Genomic DNA, 24,910 nt, shown 5'->3' on the forward strand with positions numbered 1-24,910 from the left:
TCCTGGTCGAGTCGGAGCCGACCAAAAGCTAAGGCACACAGTAAGGTTGTTGGTTTGCTAACCCAAGTCTAATTCAGACTAAAAATATAGGCAACAAAAGAAGATACGTGAGCTTATTATGATGTGATATCCTTGAAAACGCTACTCTGTTAAAAACGTTCTGTGATTCCTTTGCAAAGAGGCGGGAAGTTAGGACCGAGAAGCTGATGGAATCATAATTAGAAATTACCAGAGTAGCGTCATAATATTCATTGTTTCAACCTCAAACTAAGCCCACAATCTCTTCGATTCCTGAAAACGATGTATTTTGGATTAAATTAACCAATTGATCAATACAGATAGCGGGAAGATGATCACGCGATGTCCTAGTAGTACATGATTACGCGATGTCCCGGGAGTACGTGAATGTACATTAAACGGGACATCAGTCGCGGAAAGTACATTAAACAGGACATTAGTCGCGAGTAAAAGAGACCGAGAGTAATGATTAAACCGTATATATAATCTAATATATCGCTATTAACTCTTTAAATGCCATGCCTGGTTTTCCATTTTACCGCTTGAATGCCACCATCCGCGCCAATGTTAACGTTAATATCGCCTAATCTATGTTTTAAATTATGGCTATGTGTCTAATCTGCCCATCGCATTATCAAAGACTATGTTCCAGACAGTGCTGTGAAGGCAGATTGTTTTTTTATCGCGTCGTTGCCGTTTCAGAGCAGTTAGAAAAGCCCCCGTTTTGATATAAAAAACAACTCATTCTGGAGCATTCTATGAAAATCGTCTTTTAGTGGAATATTCCACAACGTTGATATTCGTCGGCCTTTTTATGAATCGTTTTCAAATAAACGCTAGATGATCAATATTATACGTGCACGCACGCACATTACGGCCGCGCGCGGACAATCGCCTTGTTGATTTCCTCTCGGACTTTTACAGTGAAAACGAAAGAAGAGATTTCACAAAACAGCTTATAACTTCATCAAAATTACTCTGATTATCCTACCACTGATAACATAGAGTCCTTACCTGACATCAGATGGTATCCAACTGGTATATTCCAATTCCTGATCACCATTCGAAAAAATCGATACGTGTATGGATCCAACGCGACACAGTGGTTCTCCATGATCCGCGGAGATCTGAGGCTCCAGAATGAACTCTAGTAACCCCGGCTGGATCAGTGAACTGGAAAATGTGGAGTACCGGATTTTTTTCCCCATTCATTTTCATTGAGTCCATTCCAAAATCACTTATGTCATCTGGGAGACGACAGGGGGCGCTTTTTTCCACAGTGATCACCGGCGCAGCTCGGCAATACTCGGGTAGGCTCGGGTGATGCAATAATTTTTCAGATCGCAAAAAAAAAAAAAAAAAAAAAAATCCGAGAAATCTCGTGAGTGGCTAGCAACCACCTATAAAAAAACACGAGAAATCTCGTGAGTGGCACTGAAAGAGTTAAATTTCGAAGTTCAGGATTCGGTCGTTATGTTTTAAAAAACGATGTATAGATAGATCAAGGGTATAAATGCCCTGTCGCAGCAGAGTGCTGGCCGACTAAACGTACAGCGATCCAATACAGTCAGATATACACACACGTTAACTTATATGTATTATTGTTGTTTTGTCTGTTTAAAGTCTCGTTTGTATTTGCGTGCGCCGAGCATTGAGAGACTAGTACCGTTATATAGAGAATAACATTGAAGTGCAGTTCACGCGACAAACTAGGATAGTAATTTCCGGAATCAACAAAACCGGCCCACGGGAACGACCATTTGGGGAAGTATAGTTTTATCGTTTCAGTTTGTTTACGTTTCACATATGCACAGGCGCGTTCATTCGGTAACAAAACGCTGGTTTAGGAATTCCAGGCTATTGAGAGCTCGTGGGAAAAATACTGTATGAATTGCAAAGCGTTATTTCCGAGGCGAATGAGAACGCACGAACGTCGCATGGAGCAATGACGTCACGCTATGTGCGCCGTGAAGTTATGATTTTATATTAAACTATCCATAGGCGAACGTAAAGTTTAATGTGCCCAAGGCCGAAGGTGCGTGAAATCCACTTGTAGTATATGTTTTATTTGTATATGTATGTGCGCGCTGCCATTGGAAAATGTTGAGCTGCGGTGGCGAGATGCGGGTTGCATTATCCCAGACCACCGGAGAAACGAGCCGAACATTGCATTGACGACACGTAACGGATCCAACGTCAACACAACAGCTGTCCCCGGTGAGTATGAAAATCATAAATATAGATGCTTTGATTGATTGATTGAAAACTTTATTAACAGATTGCAGAATGGGTACAATACAGCACAGCTCAATACACAATTGTTAAGGGGATGCAGACCAGAGAGAGACTTTAGTCTTGTTTACATCAGGGTCCCCCATTTTCAATTCATCAGGACATATTAGGACATACATGACAGACAGATAGTCAGTACTGCTACATCTATACATTTATGACATACCAGATTTGCAAATTCAGTACTGTTTGTGATACAAAAGGAGTCAAGAAAAGGGAGTCATTTGACGTAGAAACTGTACATACACAACTATCATCTCAGTTACAGCAAATTACAACTATCTCAGATCACTTGAGTGTTTATGTTGCTTTAATTTACACATTATAAGTCACATAAAGCTAATTACAATGTCTGTTTCAGAATTATAATACATCTGTGGGCGTACCGGCCATACTGACCAATACGGAGAGTTAAACAAACACTCCCGGTTTCCAGTATATGGCAGTACAGGAATTGTAGTCCACATAAACAGCGTTAGATTAGGCTTTATAAGCTTTTAATGTTGAAAACTTGGGCACAAACAACATAGATCATGTTTAAAAGTAAGATGTTTAGGTTATATTCACTTGAGTTAATGTGTTTATCTAAAGAACCAATGAAAGATAACTAGCCCTTTCCATTGTAAGACATTTTTAAACATGATTCAAAATGTGTGCTTCCACATTCATATGATGCTTGTGTACATATGCGATATGATTGATAAATGATAACACTATCATTACATCCTAGGACGGGATGTATGAGAAATAGCTGATGTTTTGTTAAGCTCACAGACAATCAAGGAGAACCCACTCAGATGGTCTTAGAAAAGAGTGGAAAATTAACATGTGTTTGTATTTACAGATCTGGCTCTGAGGCGAGATGCAAAACAGTGCATGACTACACCCAAATTGTATCACAAAAGACAGAAAATCCAACAATTTGCATGTCAACCGAGAGACAGTGCAGAGCTGAGAGACAATCGATTGACCATTTGGAACAAATCTACATCCAAACACCCACATGTAAATTTCTTCAGAGTGGGCACTTGGGAGACAAAGCAATGCAAATGCCTGCACTCGTGACCACAGACTTGGTGGACTCACCTGGCGGTGGATGGCAACAGAGAGCCACTTAATTAACATGAATTAGACACAGGTGATGAATTTGCAGTTATGAAAGGCTACCATATTTCCCATACTAACAGAATAACTAACCAGTTGTTTTCATCTCTCTCTTTTCAAGAAGGCACACAAATTAGAGATATGATGTCTGAATAACACCAAACAAAGTAGAAGTGCCTGAGATGAAAGATCAATGATGAAAACAATTGAACATACTATCCCCTCCTTCTATTCTCTGCTTAACCACTAACTCTTTGCAATTTCAAGTACTTTCCATGACTGCAAAATTATCAACCACCAAAATTGCAGCACAATTATCTAAATATACAAGATATCAACAACATTGATCATTTAGCTGACACTTTTATCCAAAGCGACTCACAGGTTCTGTACGACAGGACATCAGGCAGGGCACACCTCTATCAGCTGAGTAACAATGGTCATCAAAGTGTTGAGTGCAACAGTGTAGGTTAGTTTATTAGGACAAATGCATGACAGTAAGGTTAGTTAGGGTTAGATGACAAAACGAATGATTGTTTTTCATGCAAAATTAACTGGCTACCTAGATTTTATGTTTTTTCCCCATGCTAAATTATGACGAGCCACACTGAGACGTGAATAACGCCAGAGAAGTCGTGGCGAGGTAAGTATCCTGAGGCACACCCAACGCATCCTGAGGTAAGATCAACTTCAATTTAACATCACAGACTATTTTATCTGATTCAAGACTTTGGCCATTCATTTACAAATTTTATTTAAAGCCTAATGCTGTAAGATCTAGTTAGATACAAGATCTGATAAGATTGTAGTGAATGTGACCTTCTTGACATAAGGAATCACTGCTAATGCAATTGGCTTGCATTTCCTATTTTCAATTAAGTGATTTTATTTACAATGAATTGAATTAATCCCAAAATGATTTTCCTCTTTAGCAGAAAGGCGTTGAATCATTTATGTGAGGTTTTCTAAGGCAATTTTATCATCCTCAGATCATATTGGTGAGAGGACACGACAAGTGAGAAGGAGTGAGACGACGCGTGACCTGAACCACGAACGACGGCAGGACCAGGCAGAGAGGAACACAACCCAGTGACCTGAGCGACCCACGACAGCAGAGGACCACCAGGGACGCCGCCAAGGAGCTGCGGACACAACCAGGACGACAACAGCAACCGTGGGAGAGCCGCCATCCAACCCAGCCACACAACACAGACGTCCCCAAAAGAAGGGGAGCAGAGACAGAAAGGACGACATGCAGCCTCACCCCAGCGACCCGCGGCAGACCATCTGCAAAAGGGAACTGAAGTCCCCGACCATCAAGGTGGATTCCCATGACAAGATTGTCATCCGTGTGAGAGAGAGCGTCCTACAAACAGGCCACTACACCAGCAAACCCTCGCCCCTCTGGTACCGCGATGACGGGGAGCGGGGGACCAACCACCACACAGCACGTTCAAGACCACCCTACCGCCATGTCTCTGGGCCTGATGGGGGCCAAGCGTGAGCACAGTGGCGGATGTGTGGTGGTGATGGAGAACAACGCAGGCTCCAGGAAAAGAGTCTGCAAGACCACTATAGTTGACTGCTACAGGTGACCCTTGACAGGGAATGAACGGCGACCAGTGAATATTCCCGACTGCATCGTCAAGAAGAGACACATAGCAAATGAGACCTGTGGACCAAGAGACTTCTGAACACACATTGTCCAAATTGTTATGTATTTATTTACTTTTTACTGTCTTACTGCCACACGACAGGCTCACAGAAACATCAACTGAATGTACGATACGTTCAACACACAGCAGGTCACCACAGAAGGACACATCCCTGGCAGAGAACAGATGGTCAACAGCGACGCAGCAACTGTCAGATTCACAAACAAGAGCTGTTTCACAAAGTTCATATGTATCAAGAAAATTATGAACTAAGAATATGATGAAATACAACCAATAAGATTGCAATAACCAATTTATAATAACGATAAGGAATGATCACAGAGTCACATTGAAAATTATATTGTTAACAAGACAGAACCAGTTGGTTTATTCCAAGTCACCAAGTTTGTTTTGACCATTGATAGTATACACCACAGCAAAATACTAGAACAATGCATAACGATTATCATAATCACCTTTTATATCAGTTTTTATACAAACCACTAGATTAACGGTTTTAAATGTTTTTGTACACATTAGCCACTAAGTTAATCCTTATGTGTAAATCCTATTCCTAATAATTATGCACACAATTTTGTTTTTTCACCCTGTGCACTCTGACCACACAGAGACAGTGCATGTATTTAATTGGTTTATTACGATGCCTGTATGCACAATCATCACATTAGCTCCCCTGAGTCACGACATGAACGACTGAAGGTATGCCAAGATATTTGCACAGCGATAGCTTCTAATGATTATGTTAATTGTTGTTTGATATCAGAGTTGAGGACCACTCATTGATATAGGTATTTTGAGCGATTAATAAAAGAAAAGGGTGATATCTATTCCCACATCTCTGATATCAAAATAACACAGACCGCAGTCCAGTCGATCATGTCATGAATCATGTATGTAAATAATTCTATTTTAAACTGTTATGCCAACAACCAGATCACATTGGCCAAAATTTTCATTATTTTAATTGTTTTCTATTTTCACTTTTACCTGTTCCAAACAATCCTGGTATATTATACATTAATCTCACCCACATTATAAGAAAGAAAAGTGAGTATTGTGGTATAATATCTAATGTTCTCATGTAAATATATCCCCCTCCCCTGTGTTCCCTTTACCTGTGCCCCCCCCCCTCTCTGTGGAATAAGACATTCCCCTCCCCTGTGTCCCCTTTACCTGTGCCCCCCCCTCTCTGTGGAATAAGACACTCCCCTCCCCTGTGTCCCCACTACCTGTACCCCCCCCCCCCATCTGACCTATCAAATGGGACCACACCCCCCCCCCCCTGTTACCTATATAGAAGTCCTCCCGAGATCTATCCGGGTCTTCTTACCTGGGTAAATTCAGCTGATCACCTGGGGGGAAGCCCTCAGCCATTCTCTCTATGTATTCTATCTGTTTGGTTAATAAACCCTTGTTATTATCCAAGCCTCGGTTGACTGAGAAACATTCTTCTTCAGGATATCCACAAATATCCCACAGTGTTAACAATCACTTTCCATAGGGCGGCTAGGTGGTGTAGTGGGCAAGGCACTCGCCACCAGTGTGGAGACGCTAGGATTCGCGTGTTCGAATCCAGCTCTCCACATTGTTTTCAGTTTAGCTGGTCGTCCGCAGTAATACACATTGGCCGTATTACGGGGAGGGAAAACTGAAGGGTGGGGATCGAACGTTGTGAACAAGCGACTCCTACAAGTCGGTTGGTGCGCCTGCGCAGTAGAATCAGGAAGTGTCGGGGGCAGCGTGAGCCTCCCACGCGTTACTCCTCGACACTGAGAGATCGAGCTGCGCAGGTGAAAAGATGCGACTGCTGTTACCTCAAGTACCGGAGGGGACTTGTGCTATGTATGACTTAGTCCACATTGCAGCCGGCTTGTGGGAGGCAAGAAACAGCGTTCGTGACAGGGGAGGGTTGAATTGGATGATACGAAATTGGGATGGGAGGAAATATAGAAAAATGGGAGAAAAAGTGGATCAAAAAAAAAAAAAAATCACTTTCCATCACAGACCTAAAATCTAGTTTTGCTTACATGCTTATATATTTCACATTAGACACGTTTGTAGAATGTGTCTGACTTGTTCCGGGCTCTGCGGCTCTGCAGATATACTATTGGAGCTCTGTGGCTCTGCAGATACACTATTGGAGCTCTGCGGCTCTGCAGCAGATATACTATTGGTTTCAACGAGGGGAGGGGTTACACAGGTACAGGGTCTGACTATTCTGCGCTATCCACGGGAGCGTCTTGGCCAAGAAATGTGCAGCATTGGAGCAGAAGAAATAACGGCGCGTGCCGTAAGCTTATCAATACCAAGTATAGTTAGGTTATGCCAAGACGAAGAGGACGTTCGGCAGATGGACTGAAGATGAAAGTTGTTGCATGTTAGAAAGTTCAGTCAGGCTAGCCATGTCGGCTTAGCTAAAGGCAGGGACAGCTAGTTAGCTTTAGCTACGTTATCGAGTGCTAACGAATTAACACTGGCGCTGCTCTGATGGCTGCCTTTCTGATCGCTCCGACGAGACTGTGCTTTATTTTGTTAATTTTTATAGTATTAGGAGTTTTATTTGCACCAACTGTTGGTGCATTATATGTGTATGACCGTCAGTCAATCATTGACATTGGATTAAGAAAAACTTACCGTTTGGATTGCTCTCTGGATCGGATCGCTGAACAGCAGAAATGGCCCGCCGAGATCCTTTGTTATGCCGGCCATGGCCAAGACCAGAAACCGCCGCGAAGACGAGGAAAGAGAGCCGGGGTCCGGAACAGACTGAGGTCCAAACGACACAGAACCACATTGCCCAGCATATTGTTGGCCAATGTGCAATCGATAGGAAACAAATTGGACGACATCAGAGCAAGGATCCAATTCCAGAGGGACATTCGGGATTGTAATGTCCTCTGTTTCACAGAAACTTGGCTGAGTCCAGATGTCCCGAATCACGCAATAGAACCGGCAGACCACTTCTTCGTTCTCCGCAAAGACCGGACGGCAGAAGAGTCACTAAAGACGAGAGGAGGCGGCATTGCCTTCATGATAAACAAGGAGTGGTGCGATTTAGGCAACACAAAGGAACTGTCTAACCACTGCTCCCCAGACCTGGAGTTTATCACGATAAAATGTCGACCCTTCTTCCTCCCAAGAGAGTTAACGTCCATCATCCTCATCGGAGTGTACATTCCACCACACGCGAACACTGGGGTCGCACTTTCAAAACTTCACGACGAGGTAAACAAACTCCAGGCAGCTAATGTTGACGCTGCCATTTTGGTCTTGGGGGATTTCAACAGCGCGCGTCTTAAAAAGGTGCTGCCGAATTTCTATCAGCATGTGACCTGTCCCACCAGAGGCGAGAACATATTAGACCATGTATACTCGCAATTTAAGAATGGGTACAAGTCACAGGCTCTTAGTCCATTCGGTAAAAGCGATCACGCCGCCATATTCCTTTTGCCAAAGTACAAACAGAGTCTCAAGCGAACGCCGGTGGTCTCGCGAGAGGTTAAGCGTTGGGCCGTGACGTCAGTGGAGTCACTCCAAGCAGTGCTGGGAAGCACAGAATGGAGTGTATTCCGTGATAACACAGCCAATATTAACGAATACACCGAAACGGTGATTGACTATGTCTGTACTCAGGTAGAAGTAATAATCCCCTCCACCAAAATTAATATCTACCCAAATCAAAAGCCCTGGGTAGACAAATCCGTCCGTGAGGCTCTGAAAGTGCGCACATCAGCATACAACACCGGGCTGGTGACAGGCAACATGGAAGAACACAAGATGGCAAGATACAACGTCAGGAGAGCAGTAATAGAGGCAAAACGGCGTTACAGGGATAAAGTTGAACTTCAGTTTGAACAGGCTGACTCTAGAGGCATGTGGCAGGGCCTCAGAACAATGACAGACTACAAAGGAACCCCCCTCAAACTGAACAGTGACATCTCCTTAGCAAATGATCTCAACTCCTTCTATGCGAGGTTTGAGGCTGTGAATAACAACACCAGCCTACAAACCACGGCAATGGGGGGGGGGGGGTCTGCTGATGGAGACTCAGTGTTCAGGGTAACAGAGCATGAGGTGAGACGGATCTTTAAAAAAGTGGATATCAGGAAGGCAGCAGGACCGGACGGCATCCCCGGCCGCGTCCTAAAAGTCTGTGCCGACCAACTGGCCCCGGTATTCACTGACATCTTCAACCTGTCCTTGGAACAGGCCGTCATCCCCACCTGTCTGAAGAAGTCCACCATCATCCCTGTACCCAAAAAATCTACGCCCGCTTGCCTCAACGACTACCGCCCTGTAGCCCTCACCTCCATAGCCATGAAGTGCTTTGAGAAGCTAGTGAAGGGCTACATCTGTTCCTCCCTCCCCATCAACCTGGACCCTCTGCAATTTGCATATCGCCCCAACAGGTCCACGGAGGACGCCATAGCCCATGTGCTGCACACAGCAGCATCACATCTGGACAAGAGGCAGGGGAACTATGTGAGAATGCTGTTCATCGACTACAGCTCAGCATTCAATACCATAGTCCCCTCCAAACTCATAGCCAAGCTCAGGGACCTGGGCTTGAACTATGACCTGTGCCAGTGGGTCCTGGACTTCCTGACGGGCAGACCCCAGGTGGTAAGAGCCGGCAACTGCACCTCCTCATCCATCACGCTCAACATAGGGGCCCCCCAGGGCTGTGTTCTGAGCCCCCTCCTCTACTCCCTGTACACACATGACTGCGTAGCACAGCGGAACAACAACACCATCATCAAATTTGCTGATGACACAGTAGTGGTGGGCCTGATCTCTGCCAACGACGAAAGGGCCTACCTGGAAGAGGTAGAGAACCTGTCACAGTGGTGTCAGGAGAACTGCCTCTCCCTGAACGTCAGCAAAACAAAAGAGATGATTGTGGACTTCAGGAGGTCGGGGGTCAAGGACTACAGCCCCCTCAGCATCGACGGGGCACCAGTTGAGAGAGTGAACAGTTTCAAGTACCTCGGAGCCCACATATCCGAGGACTTGACATGGACCACACACATTGACAGTGTTGTGAAGAAGGCACGACAACGCCTCTACTTCCTCAGGCGCCTAAGGAAGTTCCAAGTCAGTCAGAAGATCCTTAGGAACTTCTACTCATGTACAATAGAGAGCATCCTGACCGGCAACATCACCTCCTGGTTTGGGAATAGCACTGCACAAGACCGTAGCAGACTACAAAGAGTGACACGTTCAGCCGAACGCACAATTAGAGGGGGGCTTCCCACCCTCCAGAACATTTACAACAAGCGGTGCAAGGGGAAGGCTAAGAGAATTATTAAGGACTCGAGCCACCCGAACAACTGCCTCTTTGAACTGCTGCCGTCAGGCAAGCGATACCGGAGTCTTATGGCGAGCACAGAAAGACTCAGAAGGAGCTTCTATCCCCAGGCCATCAGGCTGCTAAACGAACAATAATCGCTAAACGAACAATAATCACTATGCAACAACCATCAAATGCACACAGCACACACACCCACACGCACACACTCACTCAAACAAACAACACACTGCAGCACCCACTCTCCACACTTTAGATCACACAAACACACTTACACTTTATATTTATTGATAAAGGATTTGCACTACAACTCGTACACCTACTGTGAATTGTACCTAAACTGCACCTCGTCCATTTATGCCTTGCACTATATAGTATTGTATATTAGTACACTGCACAGTATTGTATATTGTATGGTAACTACGTCTACGAACATTGTACATATGTCTAAACTGAACACTGTGACCTCTTTTTTTACTTCTAATTTTTACTATGTTTTTATTTCATACTTATCTTGTCATGCACAGTCTCTGGAGCGCAACAGTAAGAAGCATTTTGTACAAAAGTATTCTGTACTTCTGTATGACAACTATTAAAGAAACTTGAAACTTGAAACTTAACGTGTGGTTCAGTCGGGCTAGCCATGTCGGCTAGTAGCTTAGCTAAAGGCAGGGACAGCTAACTAGCGTTAGCTAACCTAGCTAGCTAGCGTTAGCTACGTTATCGAGTGCTAACGTGTGGCAGATAAACTAGGAACAGACTCCCAAGTTAATCCCAACGGGGGGGGACAATATGGACTGGTGAACTTTGTCAACTCCACGGAGCACGGTTGTCTCCTTCCTCTTGGCCGTTTGGTGAGTTTTTAATGCACTCTATTCTATTCCCGCCGTGGATCTCTCTGAGTGAGTGAGAGGGGGGGGAGGGGCGAGAGAGATGAGGAAGGGGCAAGAGGGAAAGAGAGCTGGGAGAGTGTGTGTGTGAGAGAGAGAGAGAGAGAGAGAGAGAGAGAGAGAGGGGGGGGTGTGAGTCCTCAGCCCTTGTGTGGGTTATTTTGTGCATCACTGTTTTGAATTTGATGCAAATTTGCAATGCATGAGGGTCATCCTTTTGTGTTAAATGGCTGCATAAAGCAAGCAGTTGTTGACTCTCATGTTGATAAGAGTATTAAAACTTGAAAAAGATCCGTTTATGGTAGATTTAGAAAAAGAAAAAAAATAGTTAACTATGGACAATCATGCGATTAATCAGATTAAATATTTTAATCGATTGACAGCACTAATATTTATATGTTATTTGATTATGGTATGGTAATGGTTTATTCTTAAAAGAACACGCCAAAGGGGAGCTCCCGTAGCTCACCGCATATCTTGGCGCTATTTCTGCGTCGGGGAAAACCGTGCTCGTCACGGATCTGGGGTACACGAGTTCGATTCCCGGACCCGCCGTCATTTCTCAGAATGTCTTCCCCTGCTCTACATCCCATTTCAACCTGTTTCTGTCGGTCATGCTTGACCAGAAAAGCGATAAACGCTAAAAAATTAAGTTAAAAAAAAAAAAAAAAAAAAAAGAACACGCCAACAGAAAGAGACAAGAAGATAGATACCAGTTTCCTCTCTGTGCGTTCAGTAGAAAGCTATCTGGCTGCACGTTAGGGATGGGTACCGTTCAGATTTGAACCGGTACCGGTACCTGTGAATCGATACCGGTGCCCAACGGTACTTTGTTCGGTACTTTAGTCTCTAAAATGTTATCTACCTACCTCAGTTGTAAAAAAATATTCTAAACTTAATATTTAATAAATAAATAATGTATTATTATTACTTTATTATTATTTACATCTTACTGATGTAAAGCACTTTGAACTGCAATCCCCTGTATGAAAGGTGCTATACAAATAGTTATTATTATTTATTTAGAACACATATACATACACAGTCACACACATATCTTTAAATAAATGTTGTAAAAAAATATGTTTAACAAATTAACTAAAAAAGGTACACATCTATATATTTAAATACAAAATAAATAAAGGTATTGTAATTTACAAAATAACAAGTATAAAACAAGGGTAAACAAACCACTCTAGCAGCATTTAACTATTCTGCTGATCAAAAAATAGTCAAATACACATCTATATATTTAAATAACAAATAAATTAAAGTATTTTACAACTGATTAAACAAACAAACAATCTAGCAGCATGAACTACTCTGCTGCTGATTGAGTATTCTAGCAGTTATTTTCGCTCCACCCCCGCTTTGGAGAAGACCCGCTCTGTTTGGTCTTACATAACAGCCTGTCGCTTGTTTACCGATGTCACACCCGCTACTCTTAGCCTACGGAGCTAACGTTATGTCCGACGATTAGCTAACGTTAGCTTAATAACGTTAAATAAGTTACAAATATGTGAAACTATATGGAAGGAGTAAGCCGACCGCTAAAAAGAAAACCCACCGCGGTAGCGCGAGCACATAATAAAATAAAGTTTTGAGAGGAGTGTAAGTTTGGAGATAGTAGCAGAGAGCAAGAGCAGATGTGGAAAACTGAGCTACACTTTCTAACAACCTGCCCACTGTACCAAGATATCAGAGACATAACAACCTGCCCACTGTACCAAGATATCAGAGACAAGTATACTCCCCATGAATTGCAAACACCCAAAGAGAGTTTGAAAACATGTATTGTGCCGTTGACATTAACGTGTGGTTTCGTTTTGCGGTAAACAAAAACGTGACGTCATCGGAATTTTTTTTTTCTCATAACCGAAAGTAGGCACCGTTGGATCTCACGTGAATCGATACTCGGTAGTACCGACGTGTTTTGGTAGGTACCTTTAAAAGTACCGAATTCGGTACCCATCCCTACTGCACGTTAGCCTGGAATGAATGGAACGGACATGGCCGGTTAGCCTAGGCATTGTCCAACTAACACCTCTCCCGAAGGCTAACCGGCCATGTCCCCTTCCATTCATTGTGCTAAGCTAGGCTAACGTGAAGCCAGATAACTTTATACTGAAACGTTCTACTTTATTGTATCAGAAACGTCAGAATGTTATCTTTCAAAAGAGACCAGGCTTGTGCATGTGCTATAAGTATAAAGTATAGTATTTTGGTTTGCAAAAAAAGTATGCAGTCCTCAAGTTTAAGTTCATGTTCAAGTTTAAAAAGGGCCACTTTTCTGGGCACCAGTTAATATATAATATATATATAATATAAGAGGTTAAATTGAGAATTATTAATTTAATACTTTTTAAGACTTTAATACCCCGCAGATACCCTGTGACTGACCAGACTGATAACCCTCGATGGCAGTATGCAGCACTGCAGGGGAAATGATAAAGACTCATAAACGCAGCTTTATTCTTCGCTAATTCGTATAGATATAGAATAATGCCTTCTATATCTTGAATAAAGTTCAAGTTCTTTATTTGTCAAATACACAACAATACAGGGAGCATTGCAGGTAATGAAATTCTTGTGTCTCGAGCTCAGACTCAACAGTGCACAATTAAGAAACATCAACTTGACCTTCAGCTAGAAACGGCAACTACCGAGGCATGGAGACATTATCAAACGGGCAAAACAAGAGAAGTGAACTGGTAAAAGTCGGCGAGGAGGAAGAACGGGAACGTGAGAAAGATGAATGTCTAATTAAACAGAAAGGACGGGTCAGCGGAGATCAAGCTGGACAGATTTAGTCAGGGTTGTTGTTGTTGTTGTAGTCCTCAATGAACTACAAGCCCCAGACCCACTTGCTCACTCACCTGGCAGTACAGGAAGTAGACCCCGCTCCTCTCCACGGTGAAGGTGCCTTGTTCTCTGTTGTACCTCACCGCCTTGCTCATATTCAACGTCTCCTCTTCCCAACCCTTTATGACGCCTCCCTCTCCCACTGGCAAACACACACACACACAGAATTAAAGGGTAAACCATGTGACCTCAAGAAAGCAACCTCCATAGATCATCTTTAATCACCAGTGTCCTCATTCATATTTATAGTTACTTACCTTGCTGTGAGGAGACTTTGGTTACTGGTGGAAGGAAAGAGGGAGACAGACAAGACAGAGACGAGGGAAAGTCAATTAAGATTTTACGACTGCAATAGTATAGGAGTATATGATTTGAGAGCGCTTCAGCAGACGCTGTGCTAGAATCCGGGGCTGGGGGGGAGGGAGGGGGGAGGGAGGGAGGGAGGGATCTGCCAAGCCACTTACTCTCAAAATGAGAAGCCACTTTTCTGCCATTCCCGTTCTTCCCTCGCGTGGTTCCCACTTTGCGAAGGAGGGGGGGGGGGGGGGGGGAGAGAGACAGAGAGCCCGTTAGCATGGCAGAAAGAGAGAGAGAGACATTTCTGTGGTTTTTTTCTTGCTCCGACAATAGAATCGGTCACAGCTGTGTCTATGTATTAGCGTTGTGTGTTCATTTGCGGCCTGGCGGCCCCCTCTACCTGAGTGCTTCTAATGGGCTTAGCAGACGCAGAAAGGATTTCCTTTCTTGTGCTAAGATACATATCCCTTAAAAACTCTTTATTTTCGGCCGGCAAGTGCGCACATTCTTTTTTTTGGGGGGGGAGCTAATCTCAGTGCCAGCTGCCTCCAGTCATCTAGAAAATACATAACACAGAGAGGGAGAGGGAGGGAGGGGAGATAGATAGAGATGGAGAGACGGAGGGATTGAATACTGAGAAAGGAGATTGATGGAGAGAATGGAGGGAGTGAAGAGAGGGGGGGTGAAACAGGAAGACGTGAGGTTGTGGGGGGGGGGGGCACGAGAGAGAGAGACAGACGGGGAGATATTGAATTCAACACAAAGCGAGTGGAAAGAGTGATAAAAAGAAAGAGAAGCAAAAGAGAGGGATTAAGTGCCAGAGAGAGGCAGAGTTAGAGCGAGTTAGAGAGATAGTTAGAGAGAGGGAGATAGTTAGAGAGAGTGAGAGAGTTAGAGACAGAGAGAGTTAGAGAGAGAGTTGGAGAAAAAGAGAGGAGATAGAGTTAGAGAGAGAGATAGAGAGAGGGGGGGAGAGTGAGACGGGGAGAGAGGGGAGATAGAGTTAGAGAGCGAGAGAGGTAGAGAGACAGAGAGAGAGGTAGAGAGAGAGGTAGAGAGACAGAGAGAGAGAGAGAGATAGAGGGAGAGAGAGAAGGTTGAGAGAGATAGTTAGAGAAAGAGAGGTGAGAGAGAGAGGGGTGAGAGATAGAGAGTTAGAGAGAGAGAGAGAGAGAGAGAGAGAGAGAGAGAGAGTTAGAGAGGGAGAGTTAGAGAGCTAGACAGAGAGAGGGTTAGAGAGAGCTAGAGAGAGAGAGTTAGAGTTAGAGAGAGCTAGAGAGAGAGAGAGTTAGAGAGAGTTAGAGAGGGAGAGAGAGAGCTAGAGAGTTAGAGAGAGCTAGAGAGAGAGAGAGCTAGAGAGAGAGAGAGAGAGAGAGAGAGAGAGAGAGAGAGAGAGAGAGAGAGAGAGAGAGAGAGAGAGAGAGAGAGAGAGAGAGATGCCGTTGGCTGCTCTGTGACCCAGTAGAGCTGCAGAGAAAAAGACCATGTCAGGAGAAGCAGAGTGAAGCAACAGCCATGGACCTCGTTCAAATAAATACAATAAATAAAATCCATTTCCAAAAGGTCAGGCTAGACGTGAGTGGGTCTCGTTATTCACGCAGGGTTTGTTTTAGCTTCGCGAAACCGGCCCCGGAGGCAGAGTGATTTCAGACAGAGATATGGCTACAGTACCTTGCGCACAAACTGTGAAATATATTACGGACATTATGTTTCATGAGAGAGAGAGAAGCTGGAGTCGAGGGGCCCCCGCGTACTGAAGCACCGGGGGGCCCCCTGCCCCCCCCCCCCCCCCCCCCGCCCCCAAAACGCAGCGCAGGTGTGCGACCCCGGAGAATTGGGATCCGCTGTGGAGCGAGCGGCGAGGCTCGAGGCTGCATGCGGCAGGGTTTTCCGAGTACGGCTGTCACTCATAATAATAGAGGGTGCAGAGTGTTGTGCAAAGGGGGGGGGGGAGACGCTGATTCTCTAAAGTAATTTTTTTCCAGGAGCTGGGGGGGAAACGGTCTTATTTTACCCACATGGATCCCCAAGCTTTCTTCCTTTTTTGCCTGACCGGGAGAGCCGGCCTATAGCGAGTGTCCCTAACTGACTGCCTGTCTGGCAGGCTGGCTGGCTCCCCCATTTTTGTTTTTGTTGACATTTTCCAATGCTATTTTAACGGGTCGGCTTGGTCCAGGGATGTGAAATAGTATTTGTCTTCACGCAGTAGACGACGTCAGCCGTTAGTTAATTAAACAAAAAGAAAAGAGACAATATTCGAAGACGTAGGCGCTGGGGAATCTCATGTATCGATTCCGGTTGGGATTTTAAAGTTTAAGCTATACATCTTTTTTCTAGATAAGTAACTCCACACACGTAAATCATTCCGAGTGTGTTGCATTAACGTCTCCACTTAAATCCTAATGCGCGGGGAGAAAAAAAACCCATCAATTCCAATGCGAGCAGACTCTCGGACAAGCTATGAACAAGCCACAATTCATGCGATTCGGACGGCCAGTGACGCAAACAGAGCCTATATATAAACTCCCAATGATAGGTCATCAAATATCACCACTTTCACAACAAATAGCTGTGTGTGAGCCGCGTTCGAGGGGAAGAAGAAAAAAAATTAAATCAATTTCTGTTCCCCAAAGCGTGGAGCAGCGTGGCCAGCTGGTTTCTCCGGGTTCGAGGCCAGTCCCGGACAGACCTGTAATTTCTGAGGCACACAGCTGCCTACTTCTTCCTGTGTCAGCTTATAGCCGCGGCGAGTTACCCGCGGCCCGCGAGACCCGACCAAAGTGGCATGCGGGGGCCACGTCTGGCCGGGGTTCTGTGTTAAATGGTCTTCCCGAAAAAACAACAAGAGTCTGACTCGCGAGCTGTAATACGCCGGCTGAGTGATGATGATGATGTTGATGGGTTTATTCTACGTTCCCCGGGCCGCTATTCGAGTGAGGTTAGTCGAAGTTGGCTTTTGCTGTCGCTGTGATGTTTACATGACACACAGATGGAAAACATGCGGGTGTGCGCACAGTCATACGTACATACTCAGTCACAACACAGAGTGCACAACACTCTGCCCCACACATTGTATATTGTATGGTAACTACGTCTATTCTGCATCGAACATTGTACATATGTCTAAACTGAACACTGTGACCTCATTTTTTTACTTCTAATTTTACTATGTTATTTTATTTCATACTTATCTTGTCTTGCACAGTCTCTGGAGCGCAACAGTAAGAAGCATTTTGTATAAAAGTATTCTGTACTTCTGTATGACAACTATTAAAGAAACTTGAAACTTGAAACTACACAAGACACATGTATACCCAGTCACACATATGGTATATACATTACACAGTCACACATATACAGTATACAGTCATATTATGGTATATAGTCACACACATATACACAGTCACATACACACAGTCATACACAGTCATACATACATACAGTACAGTCACACATATATACAGGGGTGCAGTCGTAATATGGGCGGAGGCCAAACGGTATCCTATTATTATGCAAAGTCTAGGCACTTATCACCTAGACCAGGGGTCGGCAACCCTAGGCACGCGTGCCTGCATAGGCACGCGGGGGCATTTGCATAGGCACAGGGGGCAGCAGTAAAAAAAATAAAAAATAAAAAAATAAAAAATGTTTTGCTCTGAAATATTATAGTGAAATATTTTGCACTGTTGTCGCATTTATCTTGTTGAAATCCTCCCACAGGTTCTTTTTACTACCACATATTTAATTGAGACCCTTTATTTGTTTATTATTTCAATTTAGCTGGAAATACATTGCTACATCATTCAGTAACATTTGCAGAGCCTTATAAGAAAAATATTATTACGGTCACCATTGTGACCAGTGGGATTAATCAACCATTTTTATTATTTATTTTTCTATTTCATTGAACATTGCACATGTTAAAAGCCATTTTTTTTTACTCAAAATGTGAGTATTACCAAGTCAACTTGTGTTCTTAAAACAATGACAATAAACATAGTTTTATTAGGTTGAAATAATGTGGTTATTTTTCTGTTAACTTATTATGGATTGAAAACTGAAAACCTTAATGCACAGTAACTGAACTCAATATTTTTAAGTTCTGGTAACTTATTATTTTTTATTTTTTTACAGTGTAGTCTTGCGATCAATCAAAACTTATTTACACGATATACCTCACATTCACCCTCCATTCACATCCTGGTGTTCTCCTGGTGTTCTCCATTAGGCCTGTAGGTGGAGCTATGACAGCACACGTACAGTACACACACCGATGGTGTGTGATGTGTCCAAAAATGAATGGGCAAATGTGAGTGAAATGGTCGCACTGTATGCAGCTGTTTGTCTGCATTGCATCCCCCCCCCCCCCCCCCAACTCAGATTTAGGGTTGATACAACCATCATTGTTGTGAAGGATCAGATTAAACCGAATATGTATATTTATTTATATATATATATTTAATTGTATTTGTATATCGTTTGATATCCCCTGTATATTCCTTGTACAATATGCATTGAATATCCCCGTTTCTACTAAACAGCCCATAATAGTTTCATTCTACCATTGGACGAGAACCTGGCGCCAGGTTGCCATACCCCTAGGTCCAAGTTCAATCGTGCCGCCTAACATGTCGAGGCAACCCCCGGTTCCGCGCAGTAATATGCCGGGCGAAATACGAATGGTACTATTTGTTCATAGCGCATATATATATGGCGCTCGTAAAGTAGAACTTTCTTTTAGTCCAGTTCTTTACCCTCCAACAGAGTGACAGACGCAAAAGCCTCCCCACGACGCACGTGCGGTGTAGTAAGGCCTACTTGGCCCAGAATAGGCATAGAGACATCGTGTAGATTGATAGTTGAATGGTCATAGTTTGGCACCATACCGTCGAGTTGGACGTATTCTATTAAGCTAATAATAGTCTATTTATGTATGGTGCATCGTTCGGTTAGAGTTCTACAGTTATCAGCACCCCCATCGTTCCTGACGTTATCTGGACGCTTAACCAGGCTGGTCAGACCCCTAGTGGTGATTGCATCCGAGGAGCTCCGGGTCAAGAGCGACTGGACCTGTATATTGGATTACTCTACCCAGACGACGGCGAGCCTTCCACGGCTCTTGGATTATGCTTTGTGTGCTTTGATTATTCCATGGATAAAGGCCAACACTGCCGAGTGTTGGAATTACCCCCCGGAGAGGACTCCAGGTGAGGCGGCGCTCTACACGTGAGGTCGCACCACGTCTCTCCGTTGTGGACCGGCAGATACCGTTCCACAGAGGGTCCAGCTGTATTCGTCTGCGGCCCGAGGTTCTGTGGGCACCGTGTCCAAGACTTTGGATTCTCCCAAGACACCGTCGGCCAGATGGGATACCGCCAGCGGCTTCTCTAACCCCCCCCTCCTACTGTCTTACAACCAGCGGGACCCCCCCCCCCCTTAGTGTATCCAGCTATAATCATTTAAGTACCTTCGCTATCGTTTCCTAAATATTCCAGGTTGTATACTTACTCCCTGCGCAACCAGAGATTGGACATTCAATGTTGATTTACCTACGAATACTCATTTGCCATAAAAGTGCATATTCAATATTTCAAATCATAAATGTAATTAAGTGAATGTTGTATACACCTTTTGCTGTATTAAATATTCGATTTGGTACATTTGTGTTGGTTCGTTTCATCAGGTGGGAAAGTGTTCATCATACTTATATCTTGTACTGGGTGGCCAGAAGTTAAAGTACATGAGGTAGTGGTATTAAATATCATATCTAACAATACAGTCAGGGAATTGTACCCCTCAGTTACAATTGGTCCTTCGAGCCGGAGGGTAACTAGTGTAATATTAATATAGTGTTATTAATATCGAAATGGCCTATGATGAACACTCCACGAAACGATCCTCCTAACCTAGAACGCCCGCGGCGCAGACGACAGACACCTCAGTACTTAGAGGCTTACACTGTCAGTCAACTACCTAGCCTTCGACAAACGGTAAACGTAGTAAAAGTAGAAAGTAAAATTATGTCTGACCTTAACGACCAGGTTTCCCCGACCACAGAGGCCCTAGTAGGTCCTAATGTAACTGACCAAGCCCACGGTGGGGACCAGGAGGGAATTGACATGCCTTTACCCCCCGCCACTACTAAAGAAGTAGTCCCCGACAAGCCCCGGGAGGAAGACAACCCTACAGAGAGAGAACTCTGCACGGAGGAAGAGGAGGAGAGCGCCGAGGAACTAGAGCTCCAGGACTCCCCAACGAGTACCCCCAGGAGCGGCTCACGCAGGAGCGGCTCACCTCCACTACCGCCTTCCCCCAACGAAGCGGAGAGGACACTACAACAGGCGTTCCTCGTCAGCCTGACAGCCTCCGCCGAGCGCGATCGGCTCCAAGCACAGATGCTTGGCGAGCGCGAACACCTCCAAGCGCAGCAACGGAGCGAAGAACAGCGCACACGTCTGGAGATGAGACGCTTCCAGATGGAAGAGAATATGGCAAGAGACCGGGCCGACGCCCAGCGCGCCGCTGCCGGTGCCCAAAGAGAAACAGAGCGCGCCGCCGCCGACGCCCAGCGCGCCGCTGCCGATGCCCAAAGAGACGCAGAGCGCGACAGGATACAAGCCGAGCGCGACAAGCAACAAGCGCAGCTAATGGAGCAGCTGATCAAAAGGACAACTCCCTCTCCCTCCGCCAGGGGCTCAAGGAACTCGTCGAGACAACAGTCAAGAGCAGCGTCACCGCAACGAGCAAGCGACCCTGAACTTGACCAACAGACCGAGTCTAGACCCCCCGCAGACCCCCTTCCCATACCGGTCCAAGCGAGACCCAGCTACAAGGAAGGAGCGGCCTACACTGCGGAGAAGCTAAATAAACGATTACAGGATCTGGAAGATTTGATAGAAGAAGAAGAGGGAGAAGAGGAGAACCAAGCCCGACGACAGCACAGTACTCCACCGGACCAGGAGGTCCCATACAGTCCAGGCTATACCCCCGCGGCGCTGCGCTACAGACCCCCGACTCTATTCACGGGTGAGCACGACGCACGACCAGCCCCGAGGAACAGTACCTGGACCAGCGGGCCATGGTACCCTGCCAGTACCAGCCCACAGCGAGGCGCAAGAGGGGACTCGCCCAGGAGGTCTCTCCCCCAACGCTCGCCGATGTATCAGCCATCCACGGCGTCATACAACGCCACGCCGTCATTCCCAGACTTCGCCTATGAGAGTCGAGCACAGTACACGGATCTCCGGATGTGCTTAGAGACAATGATGGTGGATGTCGCTGATGAACGCCACAAGTATGCAATATTATTGAAGCACCTGAAAGTACCGCGAGCGCACAATATAGCGCTAGCCTATGCTACCTCCTCGACCCCATACACAGCGGCCCTTGCAGCGCTGGATCAGAGATATGGACGTATATGGGATTACGTAATCCAGGAGATAAGGCATATTGACCGCCTACCCCCAGCCACAGACAATCGCTCACTAGACGACCTGTCAATCAAAGTGCAGTCCCTGGTGGGGATGCTGGGAGCTCAACGGGAGAAGGGCATGCATGAGCTGTACGCCAACTCTAACGTTGAGAGGATTTTGGAGAAGCTGCCACCCGCAAGACAGGAGCGCTTTCGGCGGCAGAGGGACTACCGAGATCCCGACGGCCCCGAGCCATCCCTCCTTGATCTGGCCGACTTCCTGGCGAGAGAGGTCAGCAGCTTACGACTGGACACCTTCGGGCGGAGCACGCCAAGCTCCAGAGAGGGACCCAGGAGAATAAGTGATGGAAGAAGATCGGTGACTGTCATGCACCAATCAGAGTCAGTACCGAGCAGTAAGAGTCACAGCACCCCCTCGAGAAAGGAGAAGTGGAAGATAGCGTGTCCCTACTGTGAGAAAGAACACTGGCTGTCACAATGTGACTCATTCACAACGATGAATGCAGAAGAAGTGAGCCAATGGATAAAGTCCAACCGGCGCTGTTATCGATGTGTGCGGCCCCACATGGCAGCCGAATGCCGCCTAAAGAAAAGGTGCAGCCGGTGCGATGGAGCCCATCTAGATATACTACACGATAGTAACGGAAGACGGCCTATACCTGCACCACGGAGCGGCACCAAGGCAAGTGTCATGTACATTGACCCCGCCAGCAGCAACGGAGCTCAAGTGCTCTTAAAGGTAGTCCGTGTGACATTGAGCTACCAGGATAAAGTCATGGACACTTACGCCGTCCTTGATGACGGGTCAGAGAAGACCCTTCTGCTCGCCTCCGCTGCGACTCAGCTGGGACTGCGGGGGAGCAAGAACGAAATGACGATTCGGACAATAAGAAGAGATTTAAAGACGATAAAGGGCGAGAATGTCTCCTTCACTATCGCAGCCAACGGGCAGCCAGAGCGACGGTACAAGATCACAAATGCTTTCACCAGCCAAGAAATAGGACTATCGCAGTACACCTACCCTGTCACCAAGTTGATGGATAAATATGTGCACCTGCGTCAATTACCTATCCCGCTCATAGACGGCGCTACCCCGACCCTGTTGATAGGCTCCGACCATGCAGAACTCATAGTCCCGATTGACCGGGTCCATACAGGCCCCCGAGGCTGTCCTGCAGCAGTCGAGACCCGCCTAGGATGGACATTGCAAGGCCCCCTCGCTAAATCTCTCAACCGAACAGCAGCCACTAGCTGCTTCCACTCCAGAACGACAGAAGAAGACACCACTCTCCTGCAGCATGTCGAGAGGCTATGGACCCTAGAGACAATGCCCTTTAAGAACGAAAAGAAAGACATTCGCTCTAAAGAAGACATTTACGCCATCAACCTACTCGAGCAGGGGACAAAGAGAGTCACAGTCGGCGGAGTGATGAGATACGCAACTCCACTCCTGAGGCGAGAGGGAATGCCCCCCTTTCACGCAAAGAAAGACGCCACGGAGCGCTATCTACTGAACACAGAGCGGCGCCTAGCCAAAGACCCCGCTCAACAGAGTGTGTACCGAGCTGAGATCGAGAAGCTAATCACAGCGGGACACGTAACAAAGATTGACATTAAAGAGGCCGATCAGACGACCGAATCATGGTACGTGCCGCATCACAAGGTCCATCACAATGGCAAGGATCGCATTGTGTTTAACTGCAGCTACCAGATCGGATCCCAAAATCTGAATAAAGAGCTCTTGCCCGGCCCCACACTCGGCCCCTCCCTACTAGGCGTGCTACTGCGCTTCCGCCAGGACAAGGTGGCTATAAGCGGGGATATCAAAGGGATGTTCTTGCAGGTGAGACTAGTAGAGGAGGACAAGCCTCTGCTACGGTTCCTATGGAGAGAGAAGATCGGAGATGAGAACCCATCCATCTACCAGTGGGAAGTACTCCCCTTCGGAACCACATGCAGCCCGTGCTGTGCTACCTTTGCACTACAGAAACACGTCACAGAGGACCCAGCAGCAGATGAAGAGGTCCAACACAGTGTGAAGAACAGTTTCTACGTGGACAACTGTCTACAAAGCGTCTCGACTCAAGAGGAAGCCGAGGCTCTCCTAATCAAGTTACGCGCCTCCCTAATCAAAGGAGGCTTTGATCTCAGGCAGTGGGCCAGCAGTGACCCGCACGTATTGCGCAGCCTCTCCTCCGCAGACAAGGCTGCCAGCAGCGAGACCTGGATGGCGACAATCCCAGGAGAAGCCCAAGAAATGACACTAGGATTAGTCTGGCGCTTCAAAACAGACTCGCTCCACTATAGACACAAACCCTTGGCTCCAGAGCAAGGAAGGTCGGCGGCGATACCGACCACCAGACGGAGTGTGTACAGAACACTCGCCAGACAATATGACCCGTTGGGATGTATTCTACCTTACACCACCAGGGCAAAGATGATTGTACGAGCACTATGGGACAAGGACCAGGGCTGGGACGACCCAATACCCGCACACCTTGCCTCAACATGGAGAGAGTGGGAGACGGAACTCCGCTCACTCCCAGGTGTCAATATACGCCGCAGCTACTTCCCATCCACAGTGAGGCCAGAGACATGCGAGATTGAGCTACACGTCTTCAGCGACGCCTCCGAAGTAGCCTACGGATCGGTTGCCTATTTGCGTGCCCAAGAGATGGGAGGAAAGATACACACTGCTTTCATACTGGCCCGCTCAAGAATAGCCCCACGTAAGCAACAATCTATCCCACGTCTAGAGCTCTGCGCAGCCCTCGCAGGAGCGCATCTAGCCACGTTAATCCAACGTGAACTCACCATTCCGGTGCATAGAACAATCTTGTGGTCAGATTCCACGACAGTACTCACATGGATTAAGTCTGATTCATGCAGATACAAAGTCTTCGTGGGAGTCAGAGTCACCGAGATTCAAGAATTAACAGGAGAAGCAAGCTGGAGGTATGTGGATACCAAACACAACCCAGCTGACGTCATCACCCGGGGAATGTCCCTGGATGACCTAACCCGTCACAAC

General features: G+C 46.1%; 1 protein-coding gene across 1 annotated transcript in view; it reads right to left on the bottom strand.

The window, feature by feature from the left end:
- The window catches only part of tnfsf12 (TNF superfamily member 12), a 38,679-nt gene that overhangs the window by 5,980 nt on the left and 7,789 nt on the right, over positions 1–24,910 (bottom strand). The window contains exons 3-5 of the mRNA XM_084313028.1: positions 14,615–14,671; positions 14,408–14,431; positions 14,165–14,292 (exon numbers count right to left, since the gene is read on the bottom strand). Of these exons, the coding sequence (XP_084169154.1) occupies positions 14,165–14,292; positions 14,408–14,431; positions 14,615–14,671 (209 nt within the window). The remainder of the gene's footprint in view (positions 1–14,164; positions 14,293–14,407; positions 14,432–14,614; positions 14,672–24,910) is intronic.

Source organism: Notolepis coatsorum (genome assembly GCF_963971535.1).
Source record: "Notolepis coatsorum genome assembly, chromosome: 4".
NCBI classification, from domain to species: domain Eukaryota; kingdom Metazoa; phylum Chordata; class Actinopteri; order Aulopiformes; family Paralepididae; genus Notolepis; species Notolepis coatsorum.